The 17401-nt window shown below is 34.9% G+C and overlaps 3 protein-coding genes across 6 annotated transcripts; 1 reads left to right on the plus strand and 2 right to left on the minus strand.

The window, feature by feature from the left end:
- Positions 1-37: 37 nt before the first annotated feature.
- Positions 38-3229, minus strand: LOC147563860 (GPN-loop GTPase 3-like). Of its 2 annotated transcripts, none has more exons than XM_086641363.1 (10): positions 3028-3229; positions 2700-2911; positions 2448-2556; positions 2272-2353; positions 1771-1856; positions 1151-1254; positions 913-1043; positions 724-817; positions 407-462; positions 38-298 (listed from the first exon to the last, which is right to left on the minus strand). In XM_086641363.1, the coding sequence occupies exons 2-10, from the start codon at positions 2742-2744 to the stop codon at positions 193-195; spliced, it is 813 nt and encodes a 270-aa protein (XP_086497489.1). In that variant the 5' UTR covers positions 2745-2911; positions 3028-3229; the 3' UTR covers positions 38-192. The 2 variants fall into 2 exon arrangements, with proteins under 2 accessions (XP_086497489.1, XP_086497492.1); XM_086641366.1 differs by having other exon boundaries at positions 2700-2839; positions 3028-3175.
- Positions 3230-7295: 4066 nt separating this feature from the next.
- On the minus strand, positions 7296-13198 carry LOC147563861 (phytochrome-associated serine/threonine-protein phosphatase-like). Of its 3 annotated transcripts, XM_086641404.1 has the most exons (11): positions 12567-13088; positions 12136-12470; positions 10777-11865; positions 10561-10628; positions 9672-9729; positions 9162-9272; positions 9027-9077; positions 8763-8906; positions 8575-8670; positions 8378-8449; positions 7296-7549 (listed from the first exon to the last, which is right to left on the minus strand). In XM_086641404.1, exons 3-11 carry the CDS (start codon positions 10828-10830, stop codon positions 7466-7468), a joined length of 738 nt encoding a protein of 245 aa, XP_086497530.1. In that variant the 5' UTR covers positions 10831-11865; positions 12136-12470; positions 12567-13088; the 3' UTR covers positions 7296-7465. The 3 variants fall into 3 exon arrangements, with proteins under 3 accessions (XP_086497530.1, XP_086497514.1, XP_086497522.1); XM_086641388.1 differs by lacking the exon at positions 12136-12470 and having other exon boundaries at positions 10777-10923; positions 12871-13198; XM_086641396.1 differs by having other exon boundaries at positions 12136-13056.
- Positions 13199-14618: 1420 nt separating this feature from the next.
- LOC147563862 (mitochondrial intermembrane space import and assembly protein 40 homolog) lies at positions 14619-17298 on the plus strand. Its single transcript, XM_086641494.1, has 4 exons — positions 14619-15121; positions 16353-16384; positions 16473-16598; positions 16902-17298. Exons 1-4 carry the CDS (start codon positions 15010-15012, stop codon positions 17070-17072), a joined length of 441 nt encoding a protein of 146 aa, XP_086497620.1. The 5' UTR covers positions 14619-15009; the 3' UTR covers positions 17073-17298.
- Positions 17299-17401: the final 103 nt, after the last annotated feature.

A 17401-nucleotide genomic window follows, 5' to 3' on the forward strand; every position in this document is an offset into this window, starting at 1 on the left:
AGAGGACATGAAGTTTGGTTGGTTCAAATACCAAATGTACCAAAATGCGAAGTATATATAGTAGAGCATAAGGTTCCAGTTAGGGTTTAGAGGCAAAAATGTTCAAGAATCATTTGTTAAACAGCATTTGTAACCAGAAGTACAGATAATTTGTAATATACAAGAGAAGTCATAGTGGTGGTAAAGTTGGAATCAGAAATCATCATCTTCTTCTTCTTCATCGAAGTCCTTGATCTTAACATCTGCATCTTCTCCATACTGAATGCAGTTGTCAATTTCAGACAGCACATTTCTTATACTGAAATGATATAAAAATGCAAATACTGAGTCACTACAACTCCATAGCCGCAACAAAGATATCAGAAAGAATGACCACTACAATCTATGAGAGAGAGAGAGAGATTACCTAGTCTCCTTCCTCAAGTCAAGAGGCATAAAGCTCACTATTCTGTTCTCATTCACCTAATGTATTCAGGGCAATTAGTAAACGAAGAAAACTAAACAGACAAGACAAAGTGATACCATCTTTTCTCAGGAGTACATAAGACTGAAAGAAAAAACCATAAACATATTTGAATGGGTTAGTCGACCCACTCCTGAAAACTTAAGTGCAGTACCCTAGCTACTACTCCTTTTCATTTGTCGACAATACAAATGATAATATGTAACCATTGCCAAAGAAGTGTAGAATATATACAAGTTCCATAATTCAATACCACTTACCAGTTCAATCAAAGCTTTATTTAGCTTTTGAAATTGAGGTGACATGCGTTGATTCAGCTCCGACAATAATACTTCTGGTTCTGGATCTAGATAACTGCAAATAAAATGAACAAAAAACATTTGTTGGTACATTACTCAACCGAAAATGGCAGAGGAAATATGGAGCAGTAGTACAATCAGTGAACTCACTCTTCAATACCCTTTTTGTTTTTCACAAGATCCATCTTGGAAAGAATATTAACAAGTGGTAGCTCAAACTGAACCATTGCAGAAAGTGATGCCATGCAACCACTTATAAATTTGGTCACGTCAGTCATGAACTGATAAATAAACATTACAAAAGTTGAGAATTAATAAACGTCTAATTTAAACAATAGATATATTAGATAAGAATATGTGAAGAGTAAAATAGATGACTAGGACAAACCTGTGAATCAAGCAAGTACACAACACAAATGTTAAAATTCTTGCGTTTCAAATGTTCCACAATGTTCCGAAGCACTGGGACGTGCGAAAAGAGTTCTATCTGACCTTTAGGTCATTAGAAGAATGATGTTAGACTTTATTGTATGCAAAAAACTACACAAGAAGAAAATTACTTCCATTTGAAGCAAATTTAGCAGCAGATTATATAATATGCAGAAATAACCGAGGTAGGCAAAATAATGTTTCCATATATAACTAACTTCAATATTAATACTTGTTTCAAAGAGAACTTCTATTCAGGCTCTTTGAAGTAAAAGCATTTTCTAGACCAGTGACTTTATCTCTCTATCCCCCTTCGGAGTTCCGACGCATTAAATTGTCGCATCATAAAACCAAAACAAAGAATAATACCATCATATCTCCTTTCCTAGTCTCAGTAGATAAACTAGCTCTAAACATCATTCTGTTAACAAAAAATCATGTCTTATACGGCTATACATAAAATGGATCTGCCAACGGTATTTACTATAGAAAAGGACACTTTTAAAATGTACAAATAAAATTTGAAATGGGTTTGTGTTTCATTCAATCATTAGAAACGTCACAAGGAACCAAAAGTACCTGGGCAGTCGAAAACAAAGTAGTCGTCGTCCAAGAAATTTTCTAATTCTTCATCAAACCAATTATGTAAATTATCTTCAAGGCACCTGAGCGTAGAAGTTGAGGGAATTCAATTGAAACAACAAATATATAACTTCATGGTTATTTATACCGGTAAATAAACATTATCAAGGCATACTAAGTTATCATGGGTAAAGTACGCCAGATTCTAAGCAGTAGTAGACCATCAAGTGACAGAGAATCCCCGGTTTGGGTTCATTGTGGTGAGACTATTTTCTAAAGGTGCACTCACATCATTTGGAGGTACTCATAAGAGGGTACGAAAAAATAACTTTTCGGACAATAAAGTCCATAAAGCTTCGAAGTGGTTCAATAACTTCAAGTCAAATCAAACGATGGTGCCCGAGACTTCTTGAGTCATATCATACTCAAGTTAATTAAAGGTGAAAATGGGTATATATCCCAACGAAAAAAAATACCGAAAGAGAAATAAAAGGATACTCCATGCAGTGAATAAGCCCGCCATTTGGACCTAGGCCGGGCTCCTCCATAACATCTTCCAAAGAAATAAGTTCTCTTATATCTGCAAACAGAAAAAAATAGCACATTAATTCTGATAAAACGGAAACTTAACACTACACATTGAAATGCTTCAAACTAAATGAAACTTTGGTTACCTATAGCTACAGGATAGTCAAAATTTTCAGCCGCTGGATCGAGATTTATAATATTGATGCTTCTACTAACTGTTTCACAGTGTTTGTACAAACTAGAGCAGTATGTTGACTGATAGAAAAAAGGAAGAAAAATTACCATGAATTAGCTTCACAAATGATCTCAAAACAAACCCAAAACCCTAAAAAGATAATAGAACTAATCAGAAAGAGAATATAAGATAAGAGAGAGGAAAAGGAGAATAATATAATCACCTTCCCACTACCAGCAGGACCAATAACTAACTGAGCGTAACCCATGATTCTAAAATGGATTTAGGTTACTTAGTTGATGATAGGAGAACGAGTGACGATCAAAAACCTAATTGCTCGAGTAACAGCAACAGCAGCGTAAGCTAAACACCAAATAGCACCAGCAAATACTAAACTCAGTATGTATGAAGAACTCATAATCCCCCTTTCAAACTCTGCTTTCCAAAACATATAATTTCATTAAATGAAGTAGGGTTTATGCAGTAGAAATTGGAAAAGAAAAAAAAAGTAAGCATAAAGAAAGTAGAGAATAGAATCAGTAATAACTTACCACTTTTGAGTATTTATTATGTACAAATGAAATCCGATTGATTTGGGAGATTATTTCTCTCTAAACCCTAAAACACTTTTCCCGCTGTTTTGATAATGAAAGGTTGAAGACGACGACTTTCCTCCTAAATACGAAATTTTCGAGGGTTAAATCTAGAATTTGGGACCCAGAGAGAAAGTTGAATCGTCAGTTTGTCATGAAGACGGAAGACCCACCGTGATGCCCAGTAGGCAACATATAAGAAAAAAAAAAAATATTTTGAATGAAAAAAGAAATTAAAATCTCTCTCAATTAACTAATTTCAGAAAAAGAAAACGAAAGAAAATAGAGTTAATTCCTATATGGCCCCCTACTTTGTGACCATCTTCCTTTATGGCCCCCTTTTTTCCGTAAATTCAAATATGGCTCCCTATTTTCAGCTTCCTTCAAAGGTCTGCCGTGAACAGACCAGACCGGTCTGTTCACGGCTCCGGCGAAGGGAAATCCCCTTCGTCGGAGTTTTTAGAGAGAGATGAGAGGAAATTTTTTTTTTTTTTGGAGGTCGCCGGCCGGAAAATTTTCCGGCCGGCGACTTTAATCGGAGAAGATGAAGGTGAGTTGGAGAGAGAGAGGAGTGAGTTGGAAAGAGAGAGAGAGGTGAATTGGAGAGAGAGAGGGGTGAGTTGTAGAGAGAGATGAGGTGGAGAGAGATGAGGTGGAGAGATGAGGTGGAGAGAGAGGGGTGAGGTGGAAATAAGTCTTTTTAAATGATTTAAATTTAGAATTAAGAAGGGTAGTATTGACATTTACTTGAAAATAGGGGGCCATATTTGAATTTACGAAAAAAATGGAGCCATAAAAGAAGCTGGTCACAAAGTAGGGGGCCATATAGGAATTAACTCAAGAAAATAATATCAAAAAATTATGATATCCGAATAGAGAAAATGGTTATTTGGGTTTGAAATATTATGATAATAACTAAAAACACCTAGAACTTTTTCTATTAAGTACAAGTTATCAAAATATTATGGGTAATAATAGGTCAAGTTTAAAATAATTTTGATATTTACTATTCAGGTCATTTTCTAATTGTTTGGTTCCCAATATACCCTTACCCATTAGATATCACTTCTCTCTCAAGAAATCCAAATTTTTTCCAGGATTTTTCTTCTTTCTACTCCTTCGAATCCTTCTATTCTTCTTGGAATCTTCTTCTTCTTCGGATCTTCTTCCCAATTTTCAGAAATTCATCTTCTAATTTCTATTAATCTGAGATTTACAAAAACTCATTAATGGTTGTCGGAAAGATGTATTCACGCGCAGCAATGGCTGCCGCATCTACTTTTGTCTCTGTTTTATACAGCCTTACTTCCCCTTTACATCTTTCTCTCACTCCAGAAAAAAGATATCTTTTTAGAGAGAGAAAGTGAGTGTGTGTTCTGAACTGAAATGAGTTATTATTCTAGCTTTACTTTTCTCATCCACAATGTCGATTTCTAGGATTTCATCTTGGATCTGTTTCTCTTTCATGTTTTAGATACATAAATCTTCTTAACCTCAAATCTAAGGTTTGCCCTTCTTTCATTATTTATCTTAAGCTCTTGTGTTGGTAAAATGTTATCACAGATTCACATTATATACTTGTTCTTTTCTACTTGCAAATGTGTATGTTATGCCATTGGAGATTACTTATTGGATTTGTTAAAAGAGTATTAGAAACATAGATTGATAGAGAAAGAGAAGAAAATATGAAAATTTTTGTTAGTTTTTTAGTCTTTTTTGGTCTGCATTTTTTGTCATGTATAAATTAAACCTAAAGCTAACAACTTTCCAGAAATTGTTCATCTCTGGGTTGTGGTGAATAGAGTAATTGAACAACTCCTTTATTGTTTCTTTATAGTTGTACCTCTTTACAGATTCTAACTTACCATTCCTCATGACATGTTTAGTCTTCTTTGAATTCTAAGGTTTTCGTTTTAGTCTGTGAGATACTTAATGGAAATTTATACCTCATATCATAATCCTAATTATGGTATTTTAGCTTAAGCTTATAAATAATAGGTAATCAAATACAAGTTTTTAGATGAGGTGAAAAATGTCTTCTTGTACATCGGTTTGCAGAACAGATTGTTGCAAACACGTTTGCAGAGCAAATTTTTGCAAACACGTTACGTTTGCACAACAGATTTTTGCAAACACGTTACGTTTGCACAACAGATTTTTGCAAACACGTTTGCACAACAGATTTTTGCAAACACGTTTGCACAGCAGATTTTTGCAAACACGTTTGCAGAAAAACGTAAAGGAAAAAAACGCCGTTTTTTTCTGAGTTTTTTTTTTCGAAAAAAAATATTGAAAGTGGATCTTGTTAGAAAGCTAATGAAAAATCATTTCTAAATATATAATTTTTATTGAAATCCGACATCTCAAACAAAAGTTATATCGATTTAAACTTTAAAGTAAAATAAAAGAATTTATTTACACAAAATGACAAAAAAGGGTATTTTAGTAACTGGACACTTTTTGACCTGAATAATAATTTTCAAATGTTTTGTGTTTTTCTACTCATTTTCAATATTATTTTGACCTTTCTAGAAATTACCTCATCCGAATATAACAACAGTAAATATGGAAGTCGGGTGACATGTGTGGAGAGAGGTCCTAAAACAATATTATAGAATTTCGTCATATTTGATTAATACAAGGCACGGGATATACTTTAGTAGTTCACAAATCATAATCATCAATTGATTAAAAATATAAAACTGGTATGTAAACAAAACCAAACAAAAACTTAAAAAGAGGAATTTCATCACACAGTTGGACTACAACTTAAATCATCTCCCAATTTTCAAAGAGACTCGTCAATTTACACATTAAAATCGTTAGAATTAAATCAATTATCGATAACTCACCAGAAATTTCAACCGAATCCTTGAGAGGGAAAGTGAAGATGTAAGAAAAACCCTAGTTGCTAAATACTTGATTGGCAGCTCTGGCTACTTGTTGTTAAGATTGAATCTTATTCAAACCCTTACCACTGTCATCGAAAATCCTTGGGAGTCAGAGAGAAAAAGTGGAGATTAAAGATAAACCCTATAGGCTAGTTGCTCACCCACTCTCCCCTCCTTGCTGGTGTTGAAATTTTCCCTTTCTTTCCCTCCCGTCCCCAGTTCTTGGAAAAACAATATTTACGACAGGTAAAATATCTAAATTACCTCACTCTATTACAAAAATTACGTACACCTGCGGCCCTGCCTATAAGGTTTGTCTTCTCACCGGTTGTTTCATGTCCATTAGTGTAGCGATTTATTACACGTGTATTTTTTTCCCTACTCTTGTTGTCACCGTTCTTCTAGGATAAAATTTTAGCTGAAAAGAAGAGTTTAGTAGATTGGTATGTAAGAGCAATTTTAGCTCACTTATCGTCCTAATATTTTCTTTTTACAACGATAAAGACAGTAAGACTTGAACTTTGTGGAGAAATATACATGCGCTCGTCACTCCAACTAATCACAATGCCGTGCCTCTGACTATAATGCGAGCAAAGTGTGTCATATTGGTATTAGTAATTTCTCTTTGATATTTTATTTGTAAAAGAGTAGGGTGAATTGGATAAGATGTAAAAGAAAACGACAGGGAGAGTTTTCTGAAATGATTGTTCAACATATTAGGGATGATGGTTTAAGGTAAAAAAAAAATGTGATCGTTTGTCATATTAGGGATGGTCAAAGGGAAAAGTTAGAAAATTTGTCGAGTGGACCTCCAGTAGAATAAAATGTAAAAAAAAATGGGAAATGCTGCAACTTGTTATAATTAATCACTATCTCAGGCAACATAGTGATGGCACAATTTATAATTCTCAAATGACACATTAACTTCTAAATGAAATTTTTAGGTGAACTCCAAGAGTATATTGAGGAGTAATATTTTGTACTCGATTTAGTAATCATAGATCTTCACGTTATACGTGTGTTATACCATATAATGAAAACCTATAGGTTTGATTTCCTACTTCCAACTCAATAAATCACACTTGCCAATTATAATAATTCGTGCAAGAATGATCTTACACTTTATGCAAGTATTAGAACGGGTAATCAAACAATAACAGCCTACACAATGAATCATAATTTCAATAACGAGAAGTATAATTAGAAGGCATAGAGCCTTAAGATCTAACAACAGAAAGTGGAAAATTTCACACGAAACCAACAAAACCTACAAGAAAAATCAGATTGAGAGACAGAAAGAGAACAAATAAATACTATAAGCTTTTAATATACAAATGCAAATCAAAAGCTGATAAAATTTTTACTACTATGCAAATGTTTAAAAAGTATCCAAAGTTTCCTTGGTTCTATATTTTTTTCATTTTTCAGTCACAATATCGAAGAATCTCCAAGCTCCATAAATAATTTTACAAGGGACGGCAAAGTAGTAGATACCCTTGCCTCGCTCATAAGAAATACGGAACACCTGACCTTGGACCTCTCATTTGGTTGTTCTCCTCAGTTTCTGTGAAGTATTTTACTTCCCTCTCCTGCATAATTACCAAACGGAATAACAATCAGAGTTATGTCTCATTCTCTTATCTTATTCTTTTTCGGCAATCAAAAATAAAAAATTAACCCTGAGATTAGACATCATTGCATCAGTATGTATAACAACATAATTTAGTTAGGGTTCAGGTTGTTGCAATTAAATTTTGAACAGTTTTGTTAATGCCTATTGAGGAAAACCATCTTAAGCTAGGCATTTGACATCAGTTAGGCATCTCTACCACAAAGACTGGTATAGGTGGTTGTCAAAATTAAAAAATTCCAGGAAGGGCTTAGACTGCAAGGTAGGGGTCATCAGGATGTGTTATTCGTACTAGGGCAAGTAAGGTGCAGGCAGAATAGTCAACTTTGATTACACATATGAACCAGTAAAAAACCGTAAAATATTATGACAGGGTGACCTATAACGAAATATCCAAATGCACGTCATCTCTAGAGCCAGAAGTCAGTGTACACAATGTATTATAAGCAAATTAGAGAAGCAATGGTGATAAAGAACGAAAAATGATCGACCTACACATTTCTTAGTTCAGTTTCCCAGTGGGATTGAGTCCGTATAATCCATTACTTTGGTCATCAAATTTTCTTTTTGAAACTTTGGTCATCAAATTGAGTTGCTTTTTGGCTAGAATATCTTCTACAACTAGGGTTCACCATTTTTTTGATCTTCAAACAGTTCATTCCTAGTTATGCATTATCACCACCATGTTTATGAATTATGATACATTACTTCAGATACTAGGAAATCTAAAAAAAAAATTTCTTAGATTTAACTGGAACAACAAAATATAGAAGGCACCAGATTATACCATATTCTCATCGAAACTCAATATTGAAGCTACATTTCCACAACGATAACAATAATTTGGTGCAGACCACACCTGCAATAACCATGAATATAATTCTCAGGGGGGTGTGGCTAAAACATTGTCGAGCACCAGATAATACTTTTAAAATTCATACAAACGACAAAAGGGTTCCAAATGGAAGTGTGTATGTTACGTACAGTTACAAGGCCCTTATCTTGAAACATGTACTTCAGACCTTCTTGCACAAGCTGGTGGGCCCGACAAACCAGATCTAGATTGTTTATATGATTGAACTGCATAAACATTTTTCAATTTCAATAAGTGATTCTAAGCTGACAGTGGGAGAACTATATTTTTCAGCAAGGAGAACACAAGTTTTGCTTACCTCAGTTGTCACTCGAGATCCAAAAAGCCAACCTGCACCCCTGGGACTAACTGCCCATGTTTCAATCTCTTCAGGGTCACTCCACATGAGATCGCAGAAAGGCCCTTCATGAGGGATTTCACAATTTCGCTCTATAACTCTCATCTGACTTGTCAGAAACATAAAGAAGAGGAAAATCATAAGAGGGAATTGCTTGTTGTTTTACCACTAGGTATAAAACAGAAATATATAATAAACTTTAAAACGACCCAACCCAAGACAAACCTGATCAACTGTTCGAACATCAGGTGAAAGACCACCATGGACGCACAGCACCTGATATTCAAAGCATAACAGCACATAATAATATAAACACGCAGAATTAACAAGAAGAAAAACCAGAATGAGAAGAGAGAATACCGTTCCATCAATAATTGCTGAAAGAGTGAGATAGTCAAAAACATCAGTGCAATACCGCCATACGTTAGCGTTGCCATACTTCCTTTGACACTCGTCATAAAAACCATAGACCTAGTGAAAACGGAGAAAACATTCCATAAGCTCAACCACTATAATGAAATGAGATACCCAGAGACATTCTAATTTAGGACGTGAATACCAAAAGTGTCCCAATCTAAGTTGCACCTACAGAAGCTTCAAAAACCATTTTTCCATTTCTTTTGTGGTTATGTGATAATTAGTAGGCCTAAAACTGCTGGAACAGGGAAAGTAGTTTGCACATGACTTGCAAGTGGTAATAGTACTTCAATGATATCCAATTAGATGATGGGGAATAGCAGGTCAAATAGATTATTTTTGAACATACACTCTACTGGTTTCCAGATTATACTGCTAAAATGGGAATTAAATGGTCAGAAATCAGGAACTGAATAAGCCACATTCGGCTGAATATCAAATAAGCAAGCTTACCTGAGTAAGTTGTCTGCTTTCATGATTTCCTCGCAATAGAGTTATGTGCGCAGGATATCTGTCACAACAGAGATTGCCCACAAAAATATCAGGCAACTTTTCCATCAGTCGATTCTGAAGCATTTGATTTACACTTAAGAACTCAAGCCATTAATAAAACTATTGATAAGTTTCTCCAAGTGAGAACTAGAAAACTAGTTCATACTCAAAACTTATGCATACATCAGGGTTATGTTCTCTATCGTATGACGTGTGACTATAATCCATTAAATACATATGAACAAAATCATCTTCCCACCATGGAGATCATTGACAAAAAAGTCCGTCCAATTCCAAAAGCAGACCAAAACTTGAGTAGACTCGAGAGAAATCTTGACTCATTACTAGCTCCCATCAAACCTATAAATGTGTACATACACTTGGAAGAAATCTTGGCATATGTTATTAGATCCCATACACTTTTATATGCATAAAGATTAAAGAGAGGCTGTGACCGTTTTGCTATGTGATGAGCGAACCTATGATTAGCCTTACCACCATTAACATAAATTATTAGGCTGACTTCCGACTGTAGAAGAGTTTGCTTGTATTAGTTTACTTTAACCCATTAATTTGTTAAGATATGAATAAAAAAACTAGATTAGCAAACGATGAGTACAAATGCTACTCATTTACAGATACTCAGATAGTAATAAAAATGATCACCCAGCTTTGAGTTTTACTGCTTAATCAACATATGAGTTAACAATAATACACTATGTTCGCGAGTTCAAGTTTTACTCAACTAGTACATGTTCGTTAAAAGACCATGTCAACAATTGGCTACTTTACAGGCATGCATATGTATGAGAGAGAGAGAGAGAGAAATTAGGATACGAGCAACAAGTACCTTGCTTTAAGAAGTAAAAGAATTGTAAAAACTTCAAGACTGTTGTATCCACGATCAACAAAATCACCCTGCAAGAATTTGAAAGGCTTAGTACTTGCAAGAACGAGCATATAAAACTAATTATGTTATAGGAGTCATATCTAGTGAAAGAAATCTGTCGCAACTTGCGACATACTATAATATTTTTGTCCCATGAGTAACATCACATAAATTTACCATGAAAATGTAATTTGTATCTGGCACATGACCTCCTGTTTGGAATAGTTTCATTAAGTCATGAAACTGACCATGGATGTCACCACAAACAGTTACTGGACTGTGGACTGGCTGCACATTTGACTCCTCAATCAGAATATCTTTGACCTGTTAAATAAACAGATACAAAGAAAATATAATGAAAATGAGTATCACAAATAAATTTCAAAAACTGTACAGACATTATATCTTGTCAAGTCATTTCAGAAGCTTTCTTAACATACTTTTCCAACCTATGTATTTCTGTGATTTCCCTGTGATTCCGATACCAAATCTCCACAATAGTTTGCAGAGAAGGAAACAAGGACGAAAAGTTTTTACTTAGTTTGGCTCGTAGTAAATAGGTACCTCATGTTGCAGAACCTGATATGCTTGGGTATAGCTTCTTAAGACTTACTTCAATCAATTTTTCATTCTTTTGAAAACAACGGCTTAATTCTCACCCCCTTTGATGTCTTATATCTAGAATACCAATGCCAAAAGTAACGTCATTCCCTGGAATTCTCCAATGCCAGATAAATAACTACAAGGATTCCCATGAGTCCATGGCATTTGTGATGAACTTTAGTAACTTGAATGGAAACATACATTCATACTTATGTCGTGTTCCAAATATAAAGTGCTTCTACCGCTTGTTTCAACTTTAAAAGTTTACCATAAACTTGTCTGGAAGAAGGGTCGGTGAGCGATAGGTCCAAACTAAAAAATAGATTGGGTTTAAGGTCCAAACATAATGTAAAATTGGTAAAAAGTTATTTTTTTTTCTAATATTTTTTTCCTTGTGCAAATACACACATGTATCACTAATGTGTTAATTGTACAGTGAATGTTTAGATATGTGTAGGAATAGGTTTGCTTTATACGCAACAAAAACCAACTGCGTGGAGTTAAACAGTTCAGTGTATAGGGTCGAATTGCTTTTGCAGTGGTTTTGAATGATTTTTAATTTATCAATTAGAGGTAAGAGCAAAAAGACCAAGATTTGAACTACTTCACCCATTTAGATGTATCATATTAATATAATTAACAAAACGGTAGTTGGACACTATCCTATTCTATAGGGAAGTTTTAAAAGGGCCCCCATTCTTGTTAAAAGGGCCCCTCTTGTGAATTCGGTGCGAGCCCACCGAATTCACAATTCGGTCTGAGTCCACCGAAATCACAAAATAGGCTATTGGAGTAGAAATTCGGTGGGTTAGGACCGAGAGGTCTCTTGTACAATCGGTGGGCTCGGGCCGAAACTTCTCTGTGAATTCGGTGGGCTCGTACCGAATTCATAAGGAGGGCCCTTTTGACAAGAATGGGAGGGCCCTTTAAAACTGCCCTATTCTATATTCTTCCTCGATTAAGAGTTCAAGTAAAATAAGTTGTCGGTCCAAAGAAAAGTTAAAAGTAAACAGCTTTTTATCCATCTTGACGTACCATAACCTGAGATAACGATGATGCTGGTGATAACTATAATTACGATTATTCACTGAAGGAAAATCGCAGCAAGAATTTTTTGAAAAAAAAATAGATAAAAAGAACTTGTGCGTTGGGTCTGTGAATGAAATGGCACAAACAAAAGAACTTTGACTAGGAATAGGCAAATAAACTAAGAGATAAGCATGAAAATTTGGGTCTGTAAATGAATCTATTCAACCTAGTAGTCATCCCTTCTGAATTCTAAAGGTAATCGACATCGTTCAGTTAAGAAACAATTCTGAATGTGTGGAGAAAACTAGGATTAAACACTAACTACATCAAGATACTCCTATTTTCAAAATTAGTACAAAGAACAACTAACCATATGTTCTTTCTTTTATCAATTACACAATAAGGGTTTCTTGTAAATGCCAATAATCAAGATCATAAAACGAAATCAAAAGTAAGACTGAAAATTTCTTCAATAATTTTTACCCTCTACCAAAAACAAATAAGAACAAGATATATTATCGTCAACTTTCATTATTAGGGCAATAACAAATTGCCCTATGTCTAGCTACAAGACTATAATTTTTCTGTAAAATACAAAACCCTAGATTACTGAAGACATCGGAAAATGAAAGGGCTTACGTATTCAGAAAGAAGCTGAAGTTCGTCTTCCATTAAATGTTGGCCGTCTTTAACCTTTGAAATCCATTGATCTAGATCCATACCGTAGAATTCAGATGGAGCGACGATCGCTCCAAGAGAAAGAAGAAGAGAAGAGAGAAAAAAAAGCGAATGGATTTCGAAAAGGGGGAAAAAGAAAAAGCGCCCAAGAAGAAGAGTGAAAAAGTAAACAAGTTATCAACTGTGTGGGTGATGATGACTCAATTTTTTAACTAATGAAGATTAGCACCATTAAACAAGGATAATTGACACTTCAATCCATACAAATACCAAAATGGGTTTTTAGTCCACTCACTCACGACCTAATGTAGCGGTTCAATAAATTTGTGTTATGTGCGTAACTGAAAATTTAAGAAAATGACGAACACGAAAAAACGACTTAAGGAAAATATAACATGATAGTTACTATGAATACGAAGAAAAAAAAAATTATCTTACGACAAATGATGATAAAAACTGACCTTGTTAGTAAGTTCTTTTTCGTTTTTTGTCAAACCTAAAACAATTTTTCTAAATTTTTGTGTTGCAGCAGTTGTTTCATCTACATATATGGAGATGTGAAGAACATGAAGCTGGCGAAAACATAAATAACAAAAATAAAAGTGGTCTATTGGTCGTCGATAATTGAAAAGTCCACTTGTATGGTTAAAAAACGAATACCAAAACAAGGTTAAACCAAATTTTTTTAGATCAGGAGCGTAACTATTCATATTGAGGAGGAGAGTGGCTTTTGGTAAAATACACCAATATGACGATGCCTAGCTTACTAGCTAACAAAGTCCTTTTCTCTTATAAACAATATTTTTTTTGCCAAAGAAAAATGTAATTGTTAGAGAAAAACACAAAAGGGATCGTAGCAAAAAAGAAAAAGAAAGAGACATCTAATGAAGATAATAACACATTAAAAATCTCAAATTATGCATCGAAAAGACTACTTAGGGCGAAGACTACTCTAGGGGCATCCATATTTGGTTATGAAACATGTAGACTTTGATTAATTAGAGTTGACTATCATTTGCAAAACAAAAGAAAAAAGTTGACTACCGTTGATTTAGAGGACAACTTAAATTTTATCCCGAAATTAACATTTATGCATTTTACCCTTAACTCACCACATGTCCTCCGACCACTATCACCGTCACCACATTCTATCTCAATTTCTCTCTACGCCAACCTAAAGGTTCCAATGGTGAAACTCCAGATAGGGACTTCATGAAAAGAATGTAATCCAAGATTTTTTTCTCGGAGAGTTGGGGGAGAGAGATGAGTAAGATAAATGATGGTAGTGGGCGGAGGTGGTGGTAGTTCGGGTATAAAATGCAAAAATATATACTTTTCTGACCGAAAATTAAGTTGTCTTATAAGTAAATTATGGAGTAATTAATATTGATCGACTAAGGTATACATTCACTGAAATCAAAAGTAGATGTCCAAAACGCTGACCATCACCAAATTATGTTGAGACAAACTAAAATCAGTACTCGTCGAACATATACTTTAATATAAACTAAATTTGTACTCCAATCCAAAAAATAACTTTATCAAATGTGTATCGGAATGTCGCATGTGTCACGTTCAAACATCTTTATAGAATAGATAGATGCCTAGGTATTAACAGACGTTATATTTGCTTCTTTTCCATCTCGTTATTAGAACTTCTTTTTTTTGTTGAACACTAGAACTTGACTTGTTTGAGTCAAGCAAATAATTAAATTGGTAATGCAAAGAGATCATACGAGGGAAGTCAGACAATAACAAACATTCGAAATTTTGAATTGAAACATGGTGTCAAATTCGAGATCGGGCTCAAAATACGCCACCCAAGCCCAATTACTAGAGTTTGGGCCGCCCACTCCCAAACGAGCCAGGAGGAAAGGAGAGCCGCCTTGCTGAAACTAGTTAGACCAGACTCTTCTTCTTCTTCACTCTCATACTTGCTTACCCCTTACTTCTAATTTTGATTTTAATTCTTCAGGAGAAACCTTAACTGGATCTTTCTCAGTTTGTACTGAAAACCCATAAAATTGGGTTTAAGTTTTCCGAGTTTCATTTGTTAATCTTCATCTGGTGAAGTTCTAATTTCATTAGTATACAGTTTCTATGGGTCAAGGTCAGAGCATTATCTCTGATGTGGATCCTCAGAGTAATCAAGAAGAGGCTTCTCCTCCAAGAAGGAATTCTTCTCCAACTTCAATTGAAGATTTAATTGCAGGTTAGTCATTATTCTTTAAGCAAAAGACAATAACTTTTCTCATTTTTGTTCCTACTGTTCTGCTTTGTGAAATTGTGAGTGAAAGTTTTGAAATTTCAATTGCATACTAGACCTAGGGAGGGGAAGGAGGGATTTTACTTGACCTAAACCCATTAATTACTTTAGGGATTGATTTGAATTTCAATGTGTAAAATGAGATAGTCTGAAGAAATTTACAAATTCCTCTTTATTGAGATCATAGTGCTAAGTAGGAATGGTGGCAACATTTACTCTTACATTGAAACCTGACTTGGTCCGGTCGTATCAAGTGTCGCTCTCCATTGTATAGTGATAGGGTTCGATCATTAATGGCGAGGTTCGTGGTTGAGTGGTACCATGTGTTGTTTTTGTATACGGCCGAGTTGTTGTTCTTGTGGTTGCCATCTTGGGACTGCCTTGGCCCAAACTGATATTGCGCCTCCCTTACCCCAAAAGCTAGCTAGTGAGACCTATTCCACTCGCACTTGAAAAATAGTCACCACCCCCTCCGACAACCAATGTAGGATTACTCAGACGGTTCTTCCCTTTCCTAACTCGTAAAATCATTGTTCTTGCTTTGCCACTATGCATATTGTAGGATGAAACAGTAGATATCTTTCGATCTTTTGAATGCCTTCTCTCTTCAAACAGAAGAGCCTCAATTTGTCAGCTTCAAGCTTTTCTCAAGGGCTTCCATGGTTTGCCTTTTGTTCCCATCATGTGTTATGACTAATTGTCCTATCTGACAATAGCATTTACATAAGATATATCTAATGGTGATCTCCTCCTTTTCTTATGCTCATCTTATCTAAAGATGTCTCTGAATGAAAAACATTCATCGACTGCCATAGTCGGTTGACCACCTCCTAAGTTGAGACAATTTGTTGATAATCCTAAAGCTAGTTTCTAATCCACGTGGGAAGTGTTTCAGCCTTTCAGGCCCAATTTCTCGTTAGAAATTCAAGTATAAATCCATTTGTCGTTAGAATGACTAATGGCAGTGAAATAGTTGGAATCGTTACTAACTAGTTTTGGCCCTAAGAGGTGAACCAATGGAACATGTCTCTATGATAAATAAGCATGTTCCTCTTTGCATATTCAATTTTTTTTCCCTTTGTATTTTATCGGTAAATAATGCAATCTTCCTTCAACTTTCTTGGATAACATATCATGGTGTGTCGTAGTACTGAAACAATCTCGTTGCCTTCTGCAGAAGCTACTGCTTTCAGTGACGATGAGAACGAGGTTAGTCCCCCTTTCAATGTGATTGGTCGATTTTGTTTGTTTGTCTTCGAGTACAAACTAAAATGCTTTTGTTCTTATTTCTCTCCAGTCTCTTGATGCCAAGGCACAGAAAGCACTAGAATGTCCTTGTGTAGCTGAATTACGAAGTGGTCCTTGTGGAACTCAGTTTTCTGAGGCTTTTGTCTGTTTCATAAAGAGTACTTCTGAAGAAAAGGTTAGAAATCTTAAACGAACCGGCTCTTCTTTGTATCCGTTGACCCCTTTCTCTTTTCGATTTTATGTGCCTTCTCTGATTTGGTTTGTGTCGAGTGGCGATAACACTTCCAAAATATGTAGTATATATTATATGCTCTGAAACCATTGTCTGTTACTCCGTTTTATAACGAATTTTGGATCTCTGTCGTGAGGTGATGGGGTACGTAAAATGTTATGTCTCAACTCCTTATAATCCTCGTAAATGCAGCCGTTTTTATTGGGGATGATGAATCGAAATTACTAACTATATGTTATTTTGTAGGGATCAGATTGCGTGCATCCATTTATTGCTTTGCAGAACTGTATCAAAGCAAATCCTAAAGCATTTTCAGAGGATGTGTTAGATGAAGAGGAAACCAAGAAAGAAGAACATACTGAAGTTTACGAAATCATTCCGCCTCCATGGGCCACTGAACCGAGAAGCAAGTTCTGAAACCTACTCCGCTTACTCAGTAAGCAGGAATATCGCTGTTAGCACATCTTGGTCTGCTGCTTTTTTCATTTCGGATTAACTGTACCGTTGATAGTCATTTTCATAGAAGTAATTTTTGTTTTTTCCTTTTTCGTTTTTTTTCCTTTTTAAAATGGCTGATGGATTGAATCTTGTAATTCCTCTAGTAGAAGAGGGTAATAAATTTTATTTACTTCGCATTATGAAATTTCGTTTTTTCAAAATTTTCTTATTTTCGGGACAACAATTATTGTTCGAAAGTGTTTTCCCATTTTCCAGTCATACAAGAAAGAAAAACTAACCAAATAATT

This window comes from Eschscholzia californica, unplaced genomic scaffold, assembly GCF_041429995.1.
Source record: "Eschscholzia californica isolate CP2 unplaced genomic scaffold, dmEscCali1.0.p SCAF_1, whole genome shotgun sequence".
NCBI classification, from domain to species: Eukaryota; Viridiplantae; Streptophyta; class Magnoliopsida; order Ranunculales; family Papaveraceae; genus Eschscholzia; species Eschscholzia californica.